Source organism: Salvelinus namaycush, chromosome 13 (assembly GCF_016432855.1).
Source record: "Salvelinus namaycush isolate Seneca chromosome 13, SaNama_1.0, whole genome shotgun sequence".
Lineage (NCBI taxonomy): Eukaryota > Metazoa > Chordata > Actinopteri > Salmoniformes > Salmonidae > Salvelinus > Salvelinus namaycush.
The window spans coordinates 14,963,915-14,988,981 of NC_052319.1; the positions used below are offsets into that span (position 1 = coordinate 14,963,915).

At 41.1% G+C, this 25,067-nt stretch overlaps 2 protein-coding genes across 2 annotated transcripts in view; one reads left to right on the forward strand and one right to left on the reverse strand.

The window, feature by feature from the left end:
- The first annotated feature begins 420 nt into the window (after positions 1-420).
- On the forward strand, positions 421-9,771 carry LOC120057891 (L-dopachrome tautomerase-like). Its single transcript, XM_039006368.1, has 8 exons — positions 421-928; positions 2,149-2,448; positions 3,003-3,103; positions 3,196-3,362; positions 6,856-7,041; positions 7,169-7,310; positions 8,545-8,746; positions 8,890-9,771. Exons 1-8 carry the CDS (start codon positions 640-642, stop codon positions 9,060-9,062), a joined length of 1,560 nt encoding a protein of 519 aa, XP_038862296.1. The 5' UTR covers positions 421-639; the 3' UTR covers positions 9,063-9,771.
- A 3,242-nt stretch (positions 9,772-13,013) lies between these two features.
- Positions 13,014-25,067, reverse strand: part of LOC120057792 (glypican-6-like) — a 115,182-nt gene continuing 103,128 nt past the window's right edge. The window contains exons 7-9 of the mRNA XM_039006257.1: positions 17,949-18,088; positions 13,520-13,695; positions 13,014-13,231 (exon numbers count right to left, since the gene is read on the reverse strand). Of these exons, the coding sequence (XP_038862185.1) occupies positions 13,014-13,231; positions 13,520-13,695; positions 17,949-18,088 (534 nt within the window). The remainder of the gene's footprint in view (positions 13,232-13,519; positions 13,696-17,948; positions 18,089-25,067) is intronic.

Consider the following 25,067-nt stretch of genomic DNA (forward strand, 5'->3'; position numbering starts at 1 on the left):
GGGTCTCCCGGTTGCGGCCGGCTGCGACAGAGCCTGGAACCCAGAATCTCTGGTTGCACAGTTTGCACAGCTAGCACTGCGACGCAGTGCCTTAGACCACTGCGCCACTCGGGAGGCCTGACTGGATTATAGTTAGTAGGTTATCAGACTTGCAAAAGTGATCGGATTTCAATATCTGTTGTTAAATTGTGTGAACTTTTTTTTGATTATTCATGGGACTAATATTGTGAGTTTCACAGTATATGGAAAGGTACCATATTCTGTTGACTACCCAACAGCCCATGTAATTTGGCCTGAGGCGTTTCACTGGTCACTGGTATGAGTCCAGCTCATAGTCCTCGTGTGTCAGGTGATTACCACGAGACCATGATCTTAATCCTTTCTGAACATACTTATAGAGGGCACATACATTGGCCTTTCTAACGTTCCTGAGACTGACTGGATCACAGTGTACTTTCTCTCAGGCTGTCCCTCATGAAATTACATTTATGACTGGAGCCAAATGTTGAATACACAACTGAGGAGCGTTACAAATGTGATTCCATACCCTTTAGGGGAAAATAATTGAGCACGTAATTGCTGTGTGCTGGTGTACAAACTGGTTTGTGAGTGGCCAGAAGAGGACAAGAGGTATTGAAGATGATCAAGGTGCTGTTGCTAGGTTTGGTTTGTTTTGTGACATGGCCCGATTCTACAGAGGCTCAGTTTCCTCGAGTCTGCAGCACGGTGGAGGGGATCGTCTCAAAGCAGTGCTGCCCTGCTCTCGGCTCTGATCCTGCTAATGTCTGTGGCACTTTATCTGGACGAGGAAACTGCTCCGACATCAGAGTCAGTACCAAACCCTGGGGCGGACCGTATAGGTTGAGAAATGTTGATGATCGAGAAAGGTGGCCTATCAAATTCTTCAATCGGACATGCAGGTGCTTTGGTAAGTCAAATTAAAATGAAGTGTTACATTTAAAGGGGCAATGTGCAGTTGCTACATACATTTTTGAAATTGTAAATTAATGATATGTACGCATTGATTATTGAAGAAAATAACTTATAAATGCCTCATAAGCTTAGTTCAACTGTTGTATCCCATCAGACACCAAAATATAAGCTTGTTTTACTCCTTTGTTTGTAAACAAAGTTAATATAAACAAACACTATATAGCCTAAAAACATGGTTAAACTCTGTCTATGAATTTGAGAGTGGTTACATTTCTCCAGCCCCATCCCTCAGCTTTTTATCGAATCGGGGGCGGGTGTGGGTTTGTTATTGTTTCAACTGCTGATTGCGCCTTTAAGTCTTAAGTAAATGTTTTCAGCAAATCAGTGTTCACTATTGAATAATATAGGTTTTTGTTTGGATCACATTAGAACCTAAAACAACAATTGAAAATTGCTAAAGGGTAACTTCACCACTTTTCATCCACATATGAATTATCTTTAGCACCAAACCAGTGTCTACAAATGAAAACGGAATGTTTATATGATCTGTGGTTAAAGAGATAAGATGAGAAGGTTCTAAAAAATGCTTCTCTGTGACATAGTACGATTAAAAGTAAGAAAAACAGGGATTTTCAAAACCTGCAATGAGTTTCTAGCCAGAGGGAGGGTATTTTCTAGCCAGGGGGAGGGCTCCCGAGTGCCACAGCGGTCTAAGGCACTGCATCTCAGTGCTAGAGGTGTCACTACAGACCCTGGTTTGATTCTAGGCTGCATTACAACCTGCCGTGATTGAGAGTCCCATAGGGCTGTGCACAATTGGACCAGCGTCGTCCGGATTAAGGTTTGGCCGGGGTAGTAAATAAGAATTAGTAATTAACTGACATGCCTATTTAAAGAAATGTTAAATAATACATTTTCTTGCTCCCCATGTCACTATTTCTAAAATGTTGATGACGTCATTAGGTAGAACTTTTAACATTGTATTTTTTATGCAAAACATCGAAATTAGCCATTTTCACATATGTAGACATTAGTTTGGTGCTGGAGATAATGAATGTGAGGTTGAAAAGTTGCGGAGTTGCGCTTTAGGTGGGAATTGTGATAATTGGGAATTGTGATAATTGAACTGTCCCCATAAGTATATGGAACGGTCCACATTTTTGACTGTTCCCATATACTTGATTTACCTTATATATATTCCCTTCATGTGTCTAGGTAACTTTGGTGGCTTCGACTGTGGCCAGTGTAAGTTTGGCTGGACAGGACCAAACTGTGACGTACGTAAAGCCCCGGTGGTGAGGAAGAACATCCACTCTCTGACTCCAGCTGAGCTTCAGGAGTTTCTGGATGTGTTGGACCTTGCCAAGAAGACCACCCACCCAGACTATGTCATTGCCACACAGCACTGGCTGGGCCTGCTGGGGCCCAATGGAACCCAGCCCCAGTTCTCCAACATCTCCATCTACGACTTCTTTGTGTGGCAGCATTACTACTCTGTCAGAGACACACTTCTAGGTAAAACACCCATTGATTATTTTATAATTTCATACATTTATAGATTAAATAATAATTTCAATATATTTAAATATATAGCAGCGTTGCAGTTCTTGACATAAAACAGTGCCTACTACCATACCCTGTTCAAAGGCATTTAAATAGTTTGTCTCGCCCATTCACTCTGAATGGCACACATACACAATCCATGTCTCAATTGTCTCAAGTCATAAAATACATTTTTTGTACCTGTCTCCTCCCCTTCATCTACACTGATTGTAGTGGATTTTTCAAGCGACATCAATAAGGGATCATAGCTTGTCTACGTCATGGAAAGAGCAGGTGTTCTTAATGTTTTGTACACTCAGTGTATATTAAATGACATTCAACCTTCAACCTAATCCCTTCTTGGTTGGAACATAAATGAAAGACAAATGTTATAAATGACTCACTTGCTGTGTTACTTATTTACTAGTTATATGTTTATATAATACTCTCCAATCTCCATGTATTGTATAGATAGCAGAAGAGAACATTCAGAAGTTGCTCATGAAAAACCTTGTGTTTCTCTGTAGGTCCAGGTCGTCCTTTCAAGGCGATTGACTTCTCCCACAAAGGACCAGCCTTCGTCACCTGGCACAGATACCACCTACTCAGTCTGGAGAGAGACCTGCAGGTAAGAGTGGGTTTGAATGATGACGAGAAAGACGTGAAAAACTGCTTCAAATATTGATGAGAATAAAAGTAAACCTTTCCTCAATTCTGCAGAAACTGACTGGCAATGAGAACTTTGCTGTTCCATACTGGAACTTTGCCACAGGGCAGACTGAGTGTGACGTCTGCACAGATTCTCTCCTGGGGGGACGCAACCCAGACAACCCCTCTCTCATCAGTAACCAGTCCAGGTTCTCCAATTGGGGGGTGGTGTGCGACAGGTGCGTTTTTGGACAGAAACGAGTTAAAAACATTGTGGGCAGGGTACCCGGAAACAGATTAAGGCCTGGATTCAATCAGATCGTGCGTTAACCAGTGTTAACCACCATTGTTTTGGCGGGGTTGGAGGTGTAACTGTGGTATGAGCTGACATATCGGTGAGCGTCTGCTCTTGTGTGTCACAAACCACTTCATTATTATCCCTACTGTGTTAGAGGTTCAAACCTGCGCTAGAAAGTGCAGCCATTATCGATATTCGAAATAATGACTCTCAAATATCAAACCATTGATGTGTTAGGCTCAGTGGCAATTTTAGCATGTAAATCTTGGTGGGGCAAACTTTTTTTTTTAGATCCATGCCAGCAAATCCACTACACAACACAACACAACACAACACAACACAACACTGAACAATACATTAGTTAAACTATAACGGTGACAAACGTTGCCCACAAACTGTTAGAGCCTACATAAATCTGTCCCGACAGAGGAGCTTTCTTTTCAGCATCATGGAATGAATCTTTATTACCGCTACATCTGGCTATCAGCGTAGCCTCATCTGGCAGCGAAGAAGTTCATTCAGCCTCATTTACAGCCTTTTTAAAAAACAATGGCTGATATGGCTGACTTGCTTAAATAAATATGGTTTCTACTGACTCCTTGTGGATTTGTGTAACTCGATAAAAACTGCATTCTCCTTCAATAATATCTAATGCCGACATCGGTTTTGACTTTTAAACCATGCACAAACATTATTACATTTATGTTCAGTAGATTCATAATATCTGTTCTTATGTCACTAAATGTAAATGTAAAAAAATGTAGAGTGCTTGTCTTATCATGTGAATGTGTCTCTGTGCCTGTGTCTCTTCACAATCCCTGGTAACTCTCTGTGGTTCTAAATCAATAGTTGTTTAGTGGTCCGAAAATGTCGGAAACATTAACTTGCTTGACCATGCTGTAGGTCATGTAAATGTCTCTTACTGTACATGCAATATGCATTATGGACAGAGGTTGCTATCCAGTTTTGTGATAAAACAAAGGTGTGGTTGAATGGATTGTCGTTAGGCCCATATATCATGGTGGCAAGGCATATGAATTAACAGGTTATAGAGAAACAACGCAATTATCTCAACACATAGGTTGTAATATGGCTTTTTTTTGGGGGGGGGGGGGGGCTTGGCTTCCCCAGTGATTTTACCCACGCACCTCTACAGATAAGAGACAAGCTGTAATATCGATTAAGACTAATGAACAAACTCAGATGGACAATATGCCTATTTGTTCAGCACTTTTGAAATGGACAGCGACAGAATACAGAACATGGTTCGTGCCAACATGGCAACAACATGGTAGCGATACAACATGGCAGCAGCGCAACATGGTAGCAACACAAACATGGTACAAACATTGTTGGGCACAGTCAACAGCACAAAGGTCATAAAGGTAGAGACAACAATACATCACGCGAAGCAGCCGCAAGTGTCAGTAAGAGTGTCCATGATTGAGTCTTTGAATGTAGAGATAGAGATAAAACCGTCCAGTTTGAGTATTTTTTGCACCTCATTCCAGTAGCTAGCTGCAGCTAACTGAAAAGAAGAGCAACCCAGGGATGTGTGAGATTTGGGGAAGTTCTGAGGGGGAGAGGGACCAAATTTATAGGGTGAGACAAATCAAATCAAATAACAATAACAAGGCTATATACAGGGGGTACCGAGTCAATGTGCGGGGGTACAGGTTAGTTGAGGTAATTGAGATAATTTGTACACGTACGTGTAGGTAGTGGTAAAGTGACTATGCATAGATAATGAACAGTGAGTAGCAGCAGCGTAAAAAAAGGGGTGGTGGTCAATGCAAATAGTCCGGGTAGCCATTTGATTAGCTGTTCAGCAGTCTTATGGCTTGGGGGTAGAAGCTGTAAACCACTACGGGATGGTTGAGCTAACGTAGGCTAATGTGATTAGCATGAGGTTGTAAGCAACAAGAACATTTCCCAGGACATAGACATATCTGGGCAGAAAGCTTAAATTATTGTTAATCTAACTGCACAGTAGCTATTACAGTGACATAATACCGTGATATTGTTTGAGGAGAGTGCACAGTTATGACCTTGAAAATGTATCAATAAACCAATTAGGCACATTTGGGAAGACTGGATACAACGTTTTGAACAGAATGCATAGGTTCATTGAATCAGTCTAAAACTTTGCACATACACTGCTGCCATCTAGTGGCCAAAATCTAAATTGCACCAGCATCCCGGAGTCGCTTCTTCACTGTTGACATTGAGACTGGTATTTTGCGTGTACTATTTAATGAAGCTGCCAGTTGAGGACTTGTGAGGCGTCGGTTTCTCAAACTAGACACTCCAATGTACTTGTCCTCTTGCTCAGTTGTGCACCGGGGCCTCCCACTCCTCTTTCTATTCTGGTTAGAGCCAGTTTGCGCTGTTCTGTGAAGGGAGTAGTACACAGCGTTATACGAGATCTTCAGTTTCTTGGCAATTTCTCGCATGGAATAGCCTTCATTTCTCAGAACAAGAATAGACTGAGTTTCAGAAGACAGTTCTTTGTTTCTGGCCATTTTGAGCCTGTAATCGAATCCACAAATGCTGATGCTCCAGATACTCAACTAGTCTAAAGAAGGCCAGTTTTATTTCTTCTTTAATCAGAACAACAGTTTTCAGCTGTGCTAACATAATTGCAAAAGGATTTTCTGATGATCAAATAGCCTTTTAAAATGATAAACTTGGATTAGCTAACACAACGTGCCATTGGAACACAGGAGTGATGGTTGCTGATAATGGGCCTCTATACGCCTATGTAGATATTCCATTAAAAAACTGTCCGTTTCCAGCTACTATAGTCATTTACAACATTAACAATGTCTACACTGTATTTCTGATCAGTTTGATGTTATTTTAATGGGCATTTCAAAAACAAGGACATTTCTAAGTGACCCCAAACTTTTGAACGGTAATGTATATAAATATTATATATTTTTTAGCTAAACAGGTAGAGTCACCACTGGTTAGGCTAACGCATGTTTATATGTTCATTTGGCTGGGGGGATTTATGCCTATGAGTCTAACTTGTAACTGTGGGCTGCATGGAATTTGTCAGATTATAGTCGAGTGTGGTTTTGTTGCATCCAATGGCAGTCTCTGCGATAACGCAACGAGACACTTGTGGATTTGACAGATCTAAAGTAGTTCCACCTTCGACACCGCCAAAACAACGCTATGTCAATCGGATTGAATCTAGCCCAAAACCTAGTCCTGGACTAAAAAGCATGTTCAATTAAAAAGTTTCATTGAAAGTAAAGGACTAGGCTTAATCCATGTCTGGGAAACCATGCCCTGTATGTACTATACCTGTGCCGTTTATGCTTTGTGGGCCTATGATGGTTTTGATACTACTGGGTACATTTTCATCATTTATTTTGTACCAGACTCACTGTCCTAAAATGTTGCTTGAATTCCCCCCCCCTCCCCAGCCTGGATGAATATAACCGCCTGGTCACTCTCTGTAATGGGACCAGTGAGGGGAGCATTAGGAGAGGTCAGCTGGGTGGCGCGAGGACCGACATGAGTCTGCCCACCATGAATGATGTTAGGAGCTGTTTAAACATCAGAGACTTTGACAACGCCCCCTTCTACACTAACTCTACCTTCAGCTTCAGGTGACCTAATCTATTGACACTGACCTGGGACTTTACACATATGGTATTATCCAATAAAAGTAACGTTGAGTAATCTGTCTAAATTGCATTGTTTCTGACTTCCAACTGTAATTTGTTTTCTATACAGGAATTCTCTTGAAGGCTATGACAAGCCAGATGGCGAGGCAGAGCTTGACTCCTCAGTGGACAACCTGCACAACCTGGTCCACTCCTTCCTCAATGGAACCAGTGCTCTGTCTCACTCTGCAGCCAATGACCCCATCTTTCTAGTAATGATCTAGTTTGTACAATTGCTTATGAGTCCATGTATTGCAGTATTGTATTTGACTGTCATGTGGGATAAAGTAAACTATTTTGTAGTTAGCCGTTTTCTGTGCAGAAGATGCTTAAATGTTTGATATCACCTTATATTAAGTTTTCCCTATTACTATGTAACTACACATAGTAGTGTAGTTAACTGTAATAACTGTAATAACAACATAGTAGTTACTATGTATTTACATGATACTAGAGTTATAGCGGTTTAAGTTATTACACAATTAGAACACGGACTTTGTAATTACACATCCACTTGGTGAAGGTTATCCCACTGATGTTATTAAATATTTTCTTGTTCCACTATGCAACTAGTTTTGCTATAACACGTTTGAAAGTCACCTGTGAATGATCATTTTAATAACTTGAACCAATATATGACCTTGTTACTATACTATACAGTGCCACTACCATCAAATCCACAGGTAATCCCAGCGTTGATACCGTCTTGATGTAATTGTGTAAATAGGCTAAGACCTAGTAACAACAATTGTAACGAGGCACACCCTCTCATTAACTACTGGTTATTTTAAATACATTTTTGTCTGTGTTATTACCTGCTTCTAAGGTTATACCGAATAAAAAGTAATGTAAGAAGAACGTAGTTGAATGGGATACACTTGTAATTATCATGTACCCAGCCAGGACCAAGCTACTTAATGTGAAGGGAAACCCAGTAGGTAATAATGCATTTCATTACTATGTGGTTAGCATGTAACAGCCTCTCATGTCCTAGTCTATTTACATCATTAGATCAAGATGGTATCAACCCTGGAGTTACACTTGAATTTGATGGCAGTGTAGTTACATGTAACAAGGTCATATTTTGGTTTGACTAATTATTAACATTGTAATTCACAGGGGACTTTCAAATGTGTAATTACAAAACAGTAGTTACATAGTGGAACAATAACATGTGGAATAACATGAATAATTTTCCATGTGGGATAACCTTCAACAAGTGGATGTGGAATTACACAGTCCTTGTTCCAACTGTGTAATACCTGATACCGCTAAACCCTATTACAATGTAAATGCATAGCAATGACTATGTGGTTACTTTATTGTTACTACAGTTAATACTGTGCTGTTACTTAGTAATAAAGGGCAATTTGATGTAGTGTTGGCAACTTAATTTAAAGTGTTACCAAATGTTTTAAAATTACATAACTCTCTGTCTCTTTAAAGGTGCTCCATGCTTTCACTGATGCCATTTTTGATGAGTGGATGAGGAAATCTGTTCCACCAAACTCCAGTTTCCCTGATGAGATGGCCCCCATTGGTCACAACAGAGATTACAACATGGTGCCATTCTTCCCTCCTGTGACCAATGAAGAGATTTACGTGGCTTCTGATCAATTGGGATATTCTTATGCCATTGAACTGGATGGTTAGTGATTTCGCAGTCGTCTTTGCAATAAAATGAATCGTCATCAACTTTTTCTTATTTTATTATCAGGTCAAAATGAAATAAGAAAGCTCTCATAAAGGTCTTGTTTGAATTAAATCTCTCTTCTTATATCCCTTCCTCAGCTTCGGACAGTGGATTTGTGTTTGTGCTGGGGTCCACTCTGGGCGGTGTTTTCCTGGGTCTCCTGGTTCTTCTACTTGTCTTGGTCCTCTACTTGCAGCAGCGCAGGAAACGTGGCTTTGAACCCCTTATCAATGCACAGTTCACCAACAAAAAGTACACAGAGGAAGCCTAAACAGTATGTACTGTACACTTTGGGTTAATATCCTTGTTGCTTCTCATGTTGAAATGTACCTCAGTACTAAATTACTCGCGCTCTGTCAAACCAGACATTGTTGATGGGAATTTACAGTACAATGTATTAGTGCTTTGCTTCTTCTTTAACCCTCTTCTTGTTCTGTTTAAAAAAATAACAGAGCATACAGTAGGACATTTTGTTTATGTGAAATTATTTAATAATATGATGATATTGTCACCTATACTGTATCCATTATTACCTAAGATTGACATTATCCAGTTTTTGTCCCTAACTGAAGAATCCATTATAATTTATCGATAAAAAAATTATTATTAAATAACATTTTCAAAAATTGCAAAGCTATTATTATCTTTTTAACAAATATTTATTTGCATGAAAGAGTAACAAAACACAGATGCAACCATTTTAATTGCATTAAAAAACTGTAAGGCATATTTGTTTGTACGGTCTTTATGTTAACTAGATCATCAACCTTATTGGCTTGAAACTGTTTTCCAACTCCAAGCAAGATGTTATCATGATCGTATTTTTTTTGTTACAATAGAATGTATTTGATTGTATGAAATGTTGATGAATAAGGTTTCTGAAACATTCGTTTTTTTACATGACTTTTGCTGATCCATGAACATACAGTACTAGACAAAATATAAGACAAATATGACCATTAAAAGTGCAATAATACAAACAAATTTAATCTGCATCCTGCGAGATCATTATTCATAATAAAGAATCTTATTTTAAGGACACACTGACAAAGAGACAAAAATGTTTGTTCTCCATTATCTTGCACATCATCATCATCATTTGCCAAGGTGAACACTAATACTGGTTTATCAAGAGGCAACGAAGCAAGCTCACAAATGATATGCTGCAACAAGGCCAATAAGAGATGATAATAAGAGCTGAAGGATATTAATAAAATACTGGCTAACGCCCTTGATATGTATGCTTAGCTTAGCTGGCCTTCATGGTTTACTGAGTTGACCGGCCGGCCCTCTGAGAACACCATACTACTTGAGGCTGGTTTTGTTGGCTAGCATTTGAGGGGGGAAATACAGTACGCCCCCTTCAGTAATGCCAATCCTTTCCCAGTCTCTGTAGGTACGCTCTACTGCCTATCCTCACTGGAGCATTCAACCCTGTCTAGACACTCTCCACCTTCTAAGATTCTCATTTCACAGGTGGCTGTAGTCGGCTTTGAGCCTGTCTCTGCACACAGAACCACTCAGGCGCCAGAGATAAATGAAGGGGCCTTTTTTTCTTTTGGCATTTTTTTGTCTTCAATGTGCTATGTTTTTACCTACTACAATTTGACACCTCATCTTGATCCTCATTCGTTCTCTCTTGTTTTTAGTAATGAATGAATAACTACATATAAACAACATTTGGTTTGAATCAATGTTATGTGTACTGAAATTTCGTCAGATCTACTTGTGAATTATAAAGACATTAGTGGTTACAGTTAAATACAGATGTTGACATTAGCTCACTTAGCATTAACTTTAACTGCACATTTATCTTCCATAAAACGGATTAATTAATGATCTTGTCAATAAATGTTGGAAATCTTGAAATCTGAGGGCCTCAGCTGAGTTCATAAGAAGTGCTTGCTAGAATTGTTAGAACATGGTGTCTTACTGTATCTAAATTTGCCTTCATAATGACAGATGGGAAGTTAGACATCACATTGCAGGTAATGAAAACACTAGATGAACATATGCTTATGAAGTTAAGCATGTGCAGTTCAAAAAAAGTTGAATTAACATTAAAAACATCTCAATCCTGAGTTATCAGGTAAAGGTTAATATCTGAGGATATAAAAAATATAAGGGGGAAAAATTATGTAAACTTTCAATAACCTCACACCAATAAATGCAGGCCGATCCTTTCTAAATGGTTGGACATTCTCTTATTCTCTCCAATTATGGCAAAATCTGACATAGTGGATATCACCATATAACATAACCTAAAGCAATCATTCTGATGAGGTTCTTTGTGGTATGATAACATCTGCACTCAAAACAACAGAATGCAGTAAATGGTAAAAACGTATATTAGATTCACTACATGGCCAAAAGTATGTGGACACCTGCTCATCAAACATCTCATTCCAAAATCATGGGCATTAATATGGAGTTGGTCCCCCCTTTGCTTCCATTCAGCCACAAGAGCATTAGTGAGGTTGTGCACTGATGTTGGGCGATTAGGTCTGGCTCGCAGTCGGCGTTCCAATTTTTATTTGATTTATTTCACCAATTCATCCCAAAGGGGTTCGATAGGGTTGAGGCCCGGACTCTGTGCAGGCCAGTCAAGTTCTTCCACACCGATCTCGACAAACCATTTCTGTATGAACTTTGCTTTGTGCACGGGGGCATTGCCATGCTGAACAGGAAAGGGCCTTCCCCAAACTGTTGCCACAAAGTTGGAAGCACAGAATCGCCTAGAATGTCATTGTATGCTGTAGTGTTAAGATTTCTCTTCACTGGAACTAAGGGGCCTAGCCGGAACCATGAAAAACTGCCCCAGACCAATTTCTCCTCCACCAAACTTTACAGTTGGCACTATGCATTTGGGCATGTAGCGTTCTCCTGGCATCTGCCAAACCCAGATTCGTCTGTCGAAACTGCCAGATTGTGAAGCGCGATTCATCACTCCAGAGAACGCGTTTCCATTGCTCCAGAGTCCAATGAGGGGCGAGCTTTACACCGCTCCAGCCGACACTTAGTATTGCGCATGGTGATCTTAGTCTTATGTGCAGCTGCTCGGCCATGGAAACCCATTTCATGAAGCTCCCGACTAACAGTTATTGAGTTGACATTGCTCCCAGAGGCAGTTTGGAACTCGGTAGTGAGTGCTGCAACTGTGGACAGATGATTTTTATGCGCTATGCGCTTCAGCAGTCAGCTGTCCCGTTCTGTGTGCTTGTGCGGCCTACCACTTCACGGCTGAGCGGTTGTTGCTCCTAGACGTTTCCACTTCACAATAACAGAACTTACAGTTGACCGGGGCAGCTCTAGCAGAGCAGAAATTTGACAAACTGAGCTCTTCGGTAAGGCCATTCTACTGCCAATGTTTGTCTATGACGATTGCATGGCTGTGTGCTCGATTTTATACACCTGTCAGCGACGGATGTGGCTGAAATAGCCAAATCCACTAATTTGAAGGGATGTCCACATACTTTCGTATATATAGTGTATGAGTTATACAATATCTTACTTTACCTGATTAACATTAAACATGTTTCATATGTATAATTTTCTGTCAATGTAGAAAAATATTCAATAATATTTAAAGCAGATGAACCAAGGAAGAAATCAACAATTAATGTGAAAGCCATACTGTATCTATGGTATTTTTCTGTGATTTTGGGGAATTCGGGTTTGTTTTGTGAATGAAGAAATGCACTGCTGACCTGTCAACAAGTAAAGTACCTGCCAGCTGAGATCACCTTACACCATAGTAGACATGTTCTAGTTCTAACTTCTGATCACCTCTTGGTGCATCCTCTCCACAATCTCACAGTGGTACAACATAATAATCTTCTATAGCATAAAAAAAATTGACCAAAAGTGCAATTACTTCTTCTCATGGAGACCTAATAACATCTGCCTTATGCCAGAAAAAAGTAATTCCTTTGGCCTTCTTGAACAATGTTTGACGGTGGATCATCTGTTTCTATTTTGGAGTGACGGGAGTCATGTGAAGTCCTGCCTAAGGATGGCACCAATGACCAGACACTTTAGGAGGAGGAAGGGGGATCCAGGATGCATGACTGCTGTCTCCAGAGCAGAGAAGACCCCTCTACCTATCCGAGAGGCCAAGGCTGCCTGAATACTGTCTGCTTGACTGTAGCTCCAGTCTGCTTGAGTAGAAAAACACACCGTAGAGAGAGATCCTTCTGTCCACGTTGGGTGAGTTCCCCCAGCATTATCTCCATAGCCTGTGCAGTGCCAGGACTGAGAGGGCCAGGCTGGCCAGCAGGGCTGCTGAGGGGGCAGGATGTGTGGCTGCTGCTGAATCCTCCACCGGGCCGCTCCCGCTCCGGTCTGCTCCCACCACCGGTGCCTCGGTGCTGGCAAAGTCAAACTCAGTGACGCAGGTCTCCGTGCAGCCGCTGCCACTGCCTGAGCCACTGCCCTCATCACCTGGACAACAGCACAGGAACATAGAGGGCACAGTACGCAGTCAATAAACATACAGAGAAAGTAACTGACAGAGAGAGGACTATTGATATAAAATACACTTTCAACGTTGAAGTGATCACATGAATTTAGAAATAATTACTGCATTTTTTGAACATGAAAAGGTGAAGTATAAAAACAAAAAACAAAAACTTCTATACTTGTACAGTAGGTATACTGGGAAAAACTGTATAGCTACAGTATTTCTTAACAATATAATATATATTTAAAAAAATGTGTGGAGTTACTTACTTGAGTCTTGAAAGTAGATATCATTGCCATTGTAGGCATTTTTTAACTTGTTTGTCATCACTCTCAGAGCCATGATCTGCTGGCGAATGAACGTGTCCGGCCTGGTGATGTCCACGCCCACCTCCGGGTTATTCACCTGATTGGTCAATCCGTCTTTCATAACCTCTGGGAAATACCTGCCAGGCAGGACAAAAAGAAGATGACTTCATTTCATATGTACTAAAAAGAGAGTTACCATAGTTACCACTGAAATCCCCTGGAACTGTTTTTGATAGAAATCATGTCGTAAGCACACTGAGAGAAACCAATTCATTAGGCAATTAGCAGAACATTTCATGTGTAACATTGGAGCAACACACTGGGGTGAACGAGAGTAATGCCAGAGCGGTTAATGACACTCGACAGCCTCATTAACCCTTAGCCTACAATTTCCGCAGCCCCGCGGAAGTCAAATTTACATAATACAAAAATCCCCATCAAAATCCATCTGTTTAAGCTAGAGATATTTTTTTTGCATGGGCTGCGTCTCAGTCCACAGAAATCAGCCTTCTGCATCTGCGGTGAAAGGTGGCAGAGCTAGAGCTGTGTTTGTCAGTGTAACGATGTGCGCTGAGAGTCGGGTTCAGGGAGTGAGTGTTTAAATAAATAAACACAACATAATACAAAATAAGAAACACGAACAACGCACACACATGACACAGGAACAGAAACAATAATGCCTGGGGAAGGAACCAAAGGGAGTGACATATAGGGAAGGTAATCGGGGAGGTGATGGAGTCCAGGTGAGTCTAATGATGCAGAAAAATGTATCCATGCTTTTGCCACTTCTAGGTTAGACTACTGCAATGCTCTACTTTCCGGCTACCCGGATAAACCACTAAATAAACTTCAGTTAGTGCTAAACACGGCTGCTAGAATCTTGACTAGAACCAACAAATTTGATCATATTACTCCAGTGCTAGCCTCCCTACACTGGCTTCCTGTTAAGGCAAGGGCTGATTAATGTTTTACTGCTAACCTACAAAGCATTACATGGGCTTGCGCCTACCTATCTTTCCGATTTGGTCCTGCCGTACACACCTACACGTACGCTAAGTTCACAAGATGCAGGCCTCCTTACTGTCTCTAGAATTTCTAAGCAAACAGCTGGAGGCAGGGCTTTCTCCTATAGAGCTCCAATGGTCTGCCGACCAATGTGAGAGACGCTGACTCGGTCTCAACCTTTAAGTCTTTATTGAAGACTCATCTCTTCAGTAGGTCCTATGATTGAGTGTAGTCTGGCCCAGGAGTGTGAAGGTGAACGGAAAGGCACTGGAGCAACGAACCGCCCTTGCTGTCTCTGCCTTGCCAGTTCCCCTCTCTCCACTGGGATTCTCTGCCTCTAACCCTATTACAGGGGCTGAGTCACTGGCTTACTGGTGCTCTTCCATGCCATCCCTAGGAGGGGTGCGTCACTTGAGTGGGTTGAGTCACTGACGTGATCTTCCTGTCCGGGTTGGTGCCCCCCCTTGGGTTGTGCCGTGGCGGAGATCTTTGTGGGCTATACTCGGCCTTGTCTCAGGATGGTAAGTTGGTGGTTGAAGATATCCCTCTAGTGGTGTGGGGGCTGTGCTTGGCAAAGTGGGTGGGGTTATATCCTGCCTGTTTGGCCCTGTCCGGGGGTATCGTCGGACGGGGCCACAGTGTCTCCCGACCCCTCCTGTCTCAGCCTCCAGTATTTATGCTGCAGTAGTTTATGTGTCGGGGGGCTAGGGTCAGTCTGTTATATCTGGAGTATTTCTCCTGTCTTATCCGGTGTCCTGTGTGAATTTAAGTATGCTCTCTCTAATTCTTTCTTTCTTTCTTTCTTTCTTTCTTTCTTTCTTTCTTTCTTTCTTTCTTTCTTTCTTTCTTTCTTTCTTTCTTTCTTTCTTTCTTCTTTCTTCTTTCTTTCTTTCTTTCTTTCTTTCTTTCTTTCTTTCTTTCTTTCTTTCTTTCTCAGAGGACCTGAGCACTAGGACCATGCCTCAGGACTACCTGGCTTGATTATTATAAGTACATTTGATTGATGATGCGCAGGTGCGCGTAACGATGGTGACAGGTGTGCTTCATAACGAGCAGCTTGGTGACCTAAAGGCCAGAGAGAGAGCACACTTGACAGTCAGGCCATGAGACATCCAGAAAAAGGGCTCCTCTCACAAAAAAGTCTGTAGTGTCCGAACGGTTTGGCAATCGGCTTCACAAGACTCGTCTGAAAGTCGGTACAGCCTCTTCTGCCAACTTCTGTCTATAACGTCTGAACGGTTTGGGCTACACACTAATATGTCCTCTGAAGGTTCCCGGTACCAGTTAAAACAATGAATGGAAGTACAGTATATATGGAGATAGTTTAGTGCCTAAAATAAGGGGTTAAATACATGTAAAATACATACAAATAGTTTCCTGATCTTTCTTATATCTCTTAGATATAGGACAGACAATTCAGAACAAACTTCGTTTCGATTTTTTTTACGGACTGTCTGTTCCATGTAGTGAATCTGTTATTCAATGTGTTTCTATTGGCGAATAGCAGTAATGCCAAATTCAATGTTTCATCAAATAATTGTTTTATATATATATATATTTTAATACCTTAAGGGATCTTAAAATTCTGAATCAAAGAGCTAAATGGTCCTTGGTATGACCATCTTAAAACAATTCCATATGTTAGCTTAAAAGCCCTCCCCCAGCTTAGACAGGGCTTAGACTCTAGAGGGTTTAAAGTCTGTTCTGGCCTCCCCTGCATGCTGTGTCTGTTACACAGAATTCTCCAGAACAGGCTGTGGGCTCTGCACCCGCCAGTTGAATAAGAAAGGACAGAGACAAAGGCTGGACCCTCCATGTAGCTCTCTACCATGTTATTTTTGTCCTCTGCTTTCCTTCTGACAGGCATTAATAGCACAGGTCTGTTAGGGGTCACCAGGGTGAGTAGAGTGAACTCTTGAACTGCACATGTCTCGGAATGTGTTTACACATCACAATATATTTCACCCGGGAAAATGTTACAGGGGTCACTTTCTGTTTTTTTTTCACAACTCAGTTGCCACTGCCACCCACAAGGGGCTGTGCTATGTTATATTTAATCTCCAATACTAACTTTGTTTTCCTACATCCACCTATCCGTGCTAGTCTGAAACAGTCTGGCAGCACACCAACACACCAAGAAGTACAATTTTTGTACGAGTCATAGTTGAAATCAGGACCTCTTGGTCATCAAAACAAGAAATACTAAACTCACAAATAATAGACATTGAGCTGTTACAAAAAAAAACAATTTCCTACCATTTACCAGCGTAAAAATCTATCTGCCAATCTATTATCCTTGGAATACCCACAAGACCTATCACCGGTTATATTGCTCAGTAAGTGGAACAAAACTTGGAATGGAGTCAAACATGTGGTTTCCATATGTTTGATGTGTTTAATACCGTTCCATAAATTCCATACCAGCTATTACAATGATCCCGTCCTCCTATAGCTCCTCCCACCAGCCTCACCTTCCTCGGAATCTTTAGTTATGTTTCTATCTCAACCTTTGGATGTTAAACGAGGGCTAACCAGTAGAGGCAGTATGTTTCTACCAGACAACCTGGCATATCAAGAAAGACGGGAAACAGATTTTCAGTAGGAAACACACAACAGGAGGCTGCCAAGGGGAGGACGGATCACAATAATGGCTGGAACGGAAAAAATGGAATGGCATCAAACACATGGAAACCGCTCCAGTCATTACCACGAGCCCGTTCTCCCCAATTAAGGTGCCACCAACCTCCTGTGAAACACACACAATCACAATTGTTGAATAAATGCAACCTCTATGTAATTAGCATATACTTAGGAAACAACAAAATATTACATTCAAAATATTACAACATAAATGAGCTATGCTATTATTATTCAAGTGAAGTCACCCAGCAAGTAGTCAATATGCACATGTTAAAGTGGATTATGACTTTGGAATAACAGTAGTTTATTAGTCTCCCCTTTTGGGACAAAGCAGCATTTAACTTCAATTGTCAAACATTTTGGTTGCTAATGCAATTAGTTCCAGCAACGGGGCATCATGCGGGTTATAAAAAGACATCAAAGCAAATGAAAACAAATATTAAAGGCCCTCTCCAGGGAAGGCTCAGTTTGGTTCTGACGCTTTAATGTTTCCCAACTCCTCGGAGGACTTTGGAGTGCACAGCAATTTGTCTTCCACTTGTTTTGCCATGCCTCTGCCAGAAATGTCAAGGCTCTCCAATAGTTAGTTGTCGTATTTGGGTCAGTGAAAAATACATAATAAAAGAGGTACTTAATTCAGGGATCAGACATATAATGGAAGTCATTTAGTGTTAGTTTACCTAAGTGTTCAGGGTAAGCAGCCTGTGTTTGGGTGCGACTACAGATTTCTGTAGTCCAGTTTTACCTGCCCTTGGTGTGCCCATTCCAACACTGGTCGTCATCGGTGGCATTCCCTGCTGTCACCCTGTGTGGCTGGCAGATGTCCTCAGGCAGGTTGGACCACAACTTCTTGAACAGCTTCAGTTTCTCCTTGATGTCAATCACCTGAGCATGTGAAGTAAAGGGAGACCAATTGACAGCATTGACTTGGGTATGAGACTCAATGGTCCATAACCTCATCATCGAGTGATACTTCATTTTGCTAGAAAGACTGTAGTGTACACTTGACACTCTATCAAGACATTGAACACAGATATTGCAGCTAAAAGAATGGTCAAATTGTGAATGTACATTCTGAGAGTATACACGTTTAAAAATCTATTTCACTCGTAGCTCAAGGAGACAATGAAGCTGTCCCCTATAGAGAACGTATGGGATGAAGGCTGATGTAGAGAAAAGTCCAGACCAGCAGAGCCCTCCAAAGACACATTTACCTAGCAACCACGCATCACAACCACAACATGCCTGGCAACTTGCACCATCAACCTGGATGTTGTATTTAAAAGTTTGGATTTACGTCGTTCACAGAAGTTGAAGGGAAACCTGAGTGTCCCCCTTATCTGTCTCCCCTTGTCATGCTATGAGCAGCAGGGGAAATTGTAGTGAACCTGTAGTTGAACATGAAAGGTGCAGTACTGACAGTGGGGTCGCTGCTGTAGGCCACTGCCACTGCTTTTGATGTGTTAATCCTGTCACACGGATGCCAAAGCATGTTAGCAGCTCTGATGCTGCTGCCCAGAGGGGCCAGGATACCACTCAGTGCACTAACATCACCGGCCATGTTTCACTAAACCACACAACTGACTGCACTAAGATTCAATTCTTTGGGGATACACTGGGTGCAAATGGCTTCCTATTGCCTATGTAGTGCACTACTTTCAACTAGGCCCATATGACTCTGTATAATATACCTACCATTATATGAGCTAAGATGACACCGGGAAATATGGATCCATGTGATCTCACCATCAACAAATACAAAGATTAGACTGACACAACTCCGATACGTTCCTTTATACGTTTATACGTCCGATAAGTTCCTTTATCCGATACGTTCCCTGATTACCTTGTGATCTGAGGAATAAAACATACTGTACTGTGCAGCTAGAGAAGGCAGGGGTGGCTTTGTTGGTTGGTGGATGGTTTTAAAAGAACATTCAAGAGATTCATTTTGGGCAGTCTGCTTTACAGAGCTTTGAGAAATAAATGTGGGCTTGAGCTTTTGTACAGTGCATTCTCATGCATTTTCCTTCATCAATCTACACACAATACCCAATAATGACAAAGCAAAAACAGGATTATAGACATTTTTGCTAAAAAAAACAAAAAAACACTGAAATATCACATTCACATAAATATTCAGACCTTTTATCCAGTACTTTGTTGAAGCACCTTTGGCAGCGATTACAGCCTCGAGTCTTCTTGGGTATGAGTTTCTTCCATTCTTCTCTGCAGATCCTCTTAAGCTCAGTCAGGTTGGATGGGGACCGTCGCTGCACAGCTATTTTCAGGTCTCTCCAGAGATGTTAGATTGGGTTCAAGTCCGGGCTCTGGCTGGGCAACTCAAGGATATTCAGAGATTTGTCCCGAAGCCACTCCTGCATTTTCTTGGCTGTGTGTTTAGGGTTGTTGTCCTGTTTGAAGGTGAACCTTCGCCACAGTCTGAAGTCCTGAGCGCTCTGGAGCAGGTTTTCATTACGGATCTCTCTGTCCTTTGCTCTGTTCATCTTTCCCTTGATCCTGACTAGTCTCCCAGTCCCTGCCGCTGGAAAACATCCCCACAGCATGATGCTGCCAGCACCACGCTTCACCGTAGGGATGGTGCCAGGTTTCCTCCAGATGTGAAGCTTGGCATTCAGGCCAAAGAGTTTAATCTTGGTTTCATCAGACCAGATAATCTTATTTCTCATGGTCTGAGAGTCCTTTTGGTGCCTTTTAGCAAACACCAAGTGGGCTGTCATGTGTCTTTTACTGAGGAGTGGCTTCCGTCTGGCCACTCTACCATAAAGACCTGATTGGTGGAGTGCTGCAGAGATGGTTGTCCTTCTAGAAGGGTTCTTGGTCACCTTCCTGACATAGGCCCTTCTCCCCCGATTGCTCAGTTTGGCCAGGCGGCCAGCTCTAGGAAGAGTCTTGGTGGTTCTAAACTTCTTCCCTTTAAGAATGATGTGTTCTTGGTGACCTTCAATGCTGCAGACATTTTTTGGTACCCTTCCCCAGATCTGTGCCTCGACACAATCCTGTCTCGGAGCTCTACGGACAATTACTTCGACCTCATGGCTTGGTTTTTGCTCTGACATGCACTGTCAACTGTGGGATCTTATATAGACAGGTGTGTACCTTTCCAAATCATGTCCAATCAATTGAATTTACCACAGGTGGACTCCAATCAAGTTGTAGAAACATCTCAAGGATGATCAATGGAAACAGGATGCACCTGAGCTCAATTTCGAGTCTCATAGCAAAGGGTCTGAATATTTATGTAAATAAGGTATTTTTTTCATATAGATTTGCTAACATTTTCTTAAAAACAGTTTTAGCTTTGTCATTATGGGGTATTGTGTGTAGATTGATGAGAAAACATATTTAATACATTTTAGAATAAGGCTGTAACGTAACAAAATATGGAAAAAGGGAAGGGGTCTGAATACTTTCCGAATGCACTGTAATGGTAGTTGTGTTTAATGTGACTTTAATGATGTTATCATGAAATTGTGATGGGGCTCTAGACTCAACAGGTTGTGTTATCTTACGTCGCTCCATATTGTCATTGATCATATTAAGGGGGATCCATTCTCAAAATTCATTCCAAAATAAGTGAATAGATATTAAATATATATTTCTTTATATCCCATATTCTTAACATTTAAATATATAACTTATATTCCTACAGAGTGAACAAAGACCATCTCCAGAGAGAGAAAATATACTTTGAATGGAATCCAAATGGAATTTGACTTTCTACCTCAATCTCAAATACTTTCAGCACACCAAAGGAGTGAGAATAAAGAAAGAGGAGAAGGGAGAATGTGCTTTAAAAAAAAAATAAGTAGACCAAATGCAATTTACTTCTATAAACTGTTTTTGAATCTCAGTCCCCCTCTTCATTGTGCATTCCCTATGAATAAATCAAATGGTATGATGACTGCATCAACAAGCTGATACAGGCAGGATGGCAGTATGGCATACTATGACCACTAGATGGCACTACATCTCTTAGAAATTGAGGGAGTGCGTGTGTATGGTGTGAGTAAGTGAGAAAGAGAGAGACTGCAAATTCAACTGCAAATTCAACACTGTGTACCAGCCTTTATACATGAATGTATTACATTATACATGAATGTATATTAATGTACACTGAGTGCACAAAACATTGGGAACACCTTCCTAATATTGCATTGCACCCCATTTTGTCCTCAAAACAGCCTCAATTCATCAGGGCATGGACTCTACAAGGTGTCAAAAACGTTCCACAGGGATGCTGGCCCATGTTGTCTCCAATGCTTCCCACAGTTGTGTCAAGTTGACTGGCTGTCCTCTGGGTAATGGACCACCCAAAACAGTTCTTGACACACTCAAACCGGTGCCGGCACATACTACCATACCCTGTTCAAAGGCACTTCCATATTTTGTCTGGCCCACTCACCCTCTGAATGGCACACATACACAATCAATGTCTCAATTGTCTCAAGAATTAAACATCTTTCATTAACCTGTCTCCCCCCTTCATCTACACTGATTGACGTGGATTAAATGTGGCATCAATAAGGGATCATAGCTTTCACCTGGATTCACCTGGTCAGCGCCTTCAGAAAGTATTCACACCCCTTGACTTATTCCATATTTTGTTTTGTTACAGTCTGAATTGCTCACCCAACTACACACAATACTCCATAATGACAAAGTGAAAACATGTTTTTAGAAATGTTTGCAAATTTATTTAAAATTAAGTCAATACATGTTTGAATCACCTTTCGCAGCGATTACAGCTCAAATCAAATCTAATTTTATTGGCCACATATACATGGTTAGCAGATGTTAATGCGAGTGTAGCGAAATGCTTGTGCTTCTAGTTCCGACAGTGCAGCAATATCTAACATGTCATCTAACAATTTCCCAACAACTACCTAATACACACAAATCTAAAGGGGTGAATGAGAATATGTACATATAAATATATGGATGAGCGATGGCCGAGCGGCATAGGCAAGGTTCAATAGATGGTATAAAATACGGTATATACATATGATATGAGTAATGTAAGATATGTAAACATTATTAAATTGGCATTATTTAAAGTGGCATTGTTTAAAGTGACTAGTGATCAATTTATTAAAGTGTCCAGTGATTGGGTCTCAATGTAGCCAGCAGCCTCTGAGTTAGTGATTGCTGTTTAGCAGTCAGATAGCCTTGAGATAGAAGCTGTTTTTCAGTCTCTCGGTCCCAGCTTTGATGCACCTGTACTGACCTTGCCTTCTGGATTGTAGAGGTGTGAACAGGCAATGGCTTGGGTGGTTGTTGTCCTTGATGATCTTTTTGGCCTTCCTGTGACATCGGGTGCTGTAGGTGTCATGGAGGGCAGGTAGTTTGCCCCCGGTGATGCGTTGTGCAGACGGTACCACCCTCTGGAGAGCCTTGCAGTTAAGGGCGGTGCAGTTGCCGTACCAGGCTTTGATACAGCCGACAGGATGCTCTCAATTTTGCATCTGTAAAAGTTTGTTGGTTTTGGTTGACAAGGCACATTTCTTCAGCCTCCTGAGGTTGAAGAGGCGCTATTGCGCCTTCTTCACCACACTGTCTGTGTGGGTGGACCATTTCAGTTTGTCTGTGATGTGTACGCCGAGGAACTTAAAACTTTCCACCTTCTCCACTGCTGTCCCTTTGATGTGGATAGGGGGGGGGGGGGGGGGGGGGGGGGGGGGTGCTCCCTCTGCTGTTTCCTGAAGTCCACGATTATCTCCTTTGTTTTGTTGTCTTTCCGGGTAAGTCTCTAAGAGCCTATAAGAGCTTTCTTTTATAATGTTTGCCCTTTTTTTATTCTTCAAGCTCTGTCAAGTTGGTTGGTGATCATTGCTAGACAGCCATTTTCAGGTCTTGCCATAGCTTTTTTGTCTATTTAAGTGAAAACTGTAACTAGACCACTCAGAAACACTCAATGTTGTCTTGGTAAACAACTCCAGTGTATATTTGGCCTTGTGTTTTGGGTTATTGTCCTGATAAAAGGTGAATTAATCTCCCAGTGTCTGTTGGAAAGCAGACTGAACCCGGTTTTCATCTAGGATTTTGCCTGTGCTTAGCTCTATTCTGTTTCTTTTTATCCTAAAAATCTCCCTAGTCCTTGCAGATGACAAGCATACCAATAACATGATGCAGCCACCACCATGTTTGAAAATATGAGGAGTGGTACTCAGTGATGTGTTGTGTTGGATTTGTCCCAGACATAACACTTTGTTTTCAGGACATAAAGTTAATTTCTTTGCCAAATATTTTGCAGTTTCACTTCAATGCCTCATTGCAAACAGGATGCATGTTTTGGAATATTTTTACTATGTACAGGCTTCCTTCTTTTCACTCTGTCATTTAGGTTAGTATTGTGGAGTAACTACAATGTTGTTGATCCATCTTCAGTTTTCTCCTGTCACAGTCATTAAACTCTGTAACTGTTTTAAAGTCACCATTGCCCTCATGGTGAAATCCCTGAGTGGTTTCCTTCCTTTCCGGCAACTGAGTTAGGAAGGACGCCTGCATCATTGTAGTGACTGGGTGTATTGATATTGATCCAAAGTGTAATTAATAACTTCACCATGCTCAAAGGGATATTCAATGTCTTTTTATTACATTTTTACCCATCTACCAATAGATGCCCTCCTTCGAAAGGTACTGGAATAAAAACAGTGGTCTTTGTGGTTGAATCTGTTTTTGAAATTCACTGTTCGACTGAGGAACCTTACGTATACTTTTATGTGTGTGGTACAGAAATTAGGCAGTCATTCATAAATCATGGTAAACACTATTATTGCACACAGAGTGAGTCCATGCAACTTATTATGTGACTTGTACATTTTTACTCCTGAACTTATTTAGGCTTGTCATAACAAAGGGGTTGAATACACTTCAGCTTTTCATTTTTTATGAATTGGTAAAAATGTCTAAAAACATAATTCCACTTAGACATTATGGGTTATTGTGTGTAGGACAGTGTAAACAAATCAGGCTGTAACACTACAAAATGTGGAAAAAGTCAAGGGGTGTTAATACTTTTTGAAGGCACTCTATGTTGTGGAAAGAGTTTTGTACACTCAGTGTATAATAGATACATTAATGTATATTGTGTACCGACATCCACGCACACAAGCACACGCACACACACATTCTATAAAAAATGTAAGTATGGATCATGCAAATGGTATCCATAATTAATACTTAACATTAAAGTAGCAAGGTCATACTTTAAACTATGCTGCTTCTTGCTGTGCTAATATGCCATGGGATTTGAAGTATCTGCACCAGCAAGTGATAATACAAATGAGTTACATAAGTCTATATATACAAACAAATGCTTTACACATTTACAAGATATTGCAAGGCTCCCAAGTGGCGCAGCTGTCTAATGCACTGCATCTCTGTGCAGGAGGTGTCACTACAGTCCCTGGTTTGATTCCAGGCTGTATCACATCCGGCCGTGATTGGGAGTCCCATAGTGCGGTGCACAATTGGCCCAGCGTCGTCCGGGCTAGGCCGTTATTGTAGGTAAGAATTTGTTCTTAACTGACTCGCCTAATTAAATCAAGTTTAATTTTTTTTTTTATCATAAAAAAAAATCTTCAAGGTAAAAAAAACATGGAAAGATACATAGAGATTCTCAAAATGTAAAGAACCTTATAATCTCAGCTCTCGATAGAGCCACTTTTACTGAGAGGAAGTTTACTTGAATTCTCTAGTGCATGCATGTATGCATAAGAAGTGGAGGGTACATAGGCTGAGCAGCACTGACAGACAGGTACAGTATGTGCAGGGTGTAAATGAGAAGGGAATACGGAGAGTAGAGAGAGAGAGAGAGAGAGAGAGAGAAAGAAAGACTAAG

What these genes read in the sequence shown, in the direction of transcription:
- LOC120057891 (XM_039006368.1), top strand. Translation starts at nt 640, where the DNA reads ATGATCAAGGTGCTGTTGCTAGGTTTGGTTTGTTTTGTGACATGGCCC. An exon ending in TGTCAGAGACACACTTCTAG is followed by an intron (nt 2,449 to 3,002) that starts GTAAAACACCCA and finishes GTTTCTCTGTAG; the next exon opens with GTCCAGGTCGTCCTTTCAAG. An exon ending in GTCTGGAGAGAGACCTGCAG is followed by an intron (nt 3,104 to 3,195) that starts GTAAGAGTGGGT and finishes TCAATTCTGCAG; the next exon opens with AAACTGACTGGCAATGAGAA.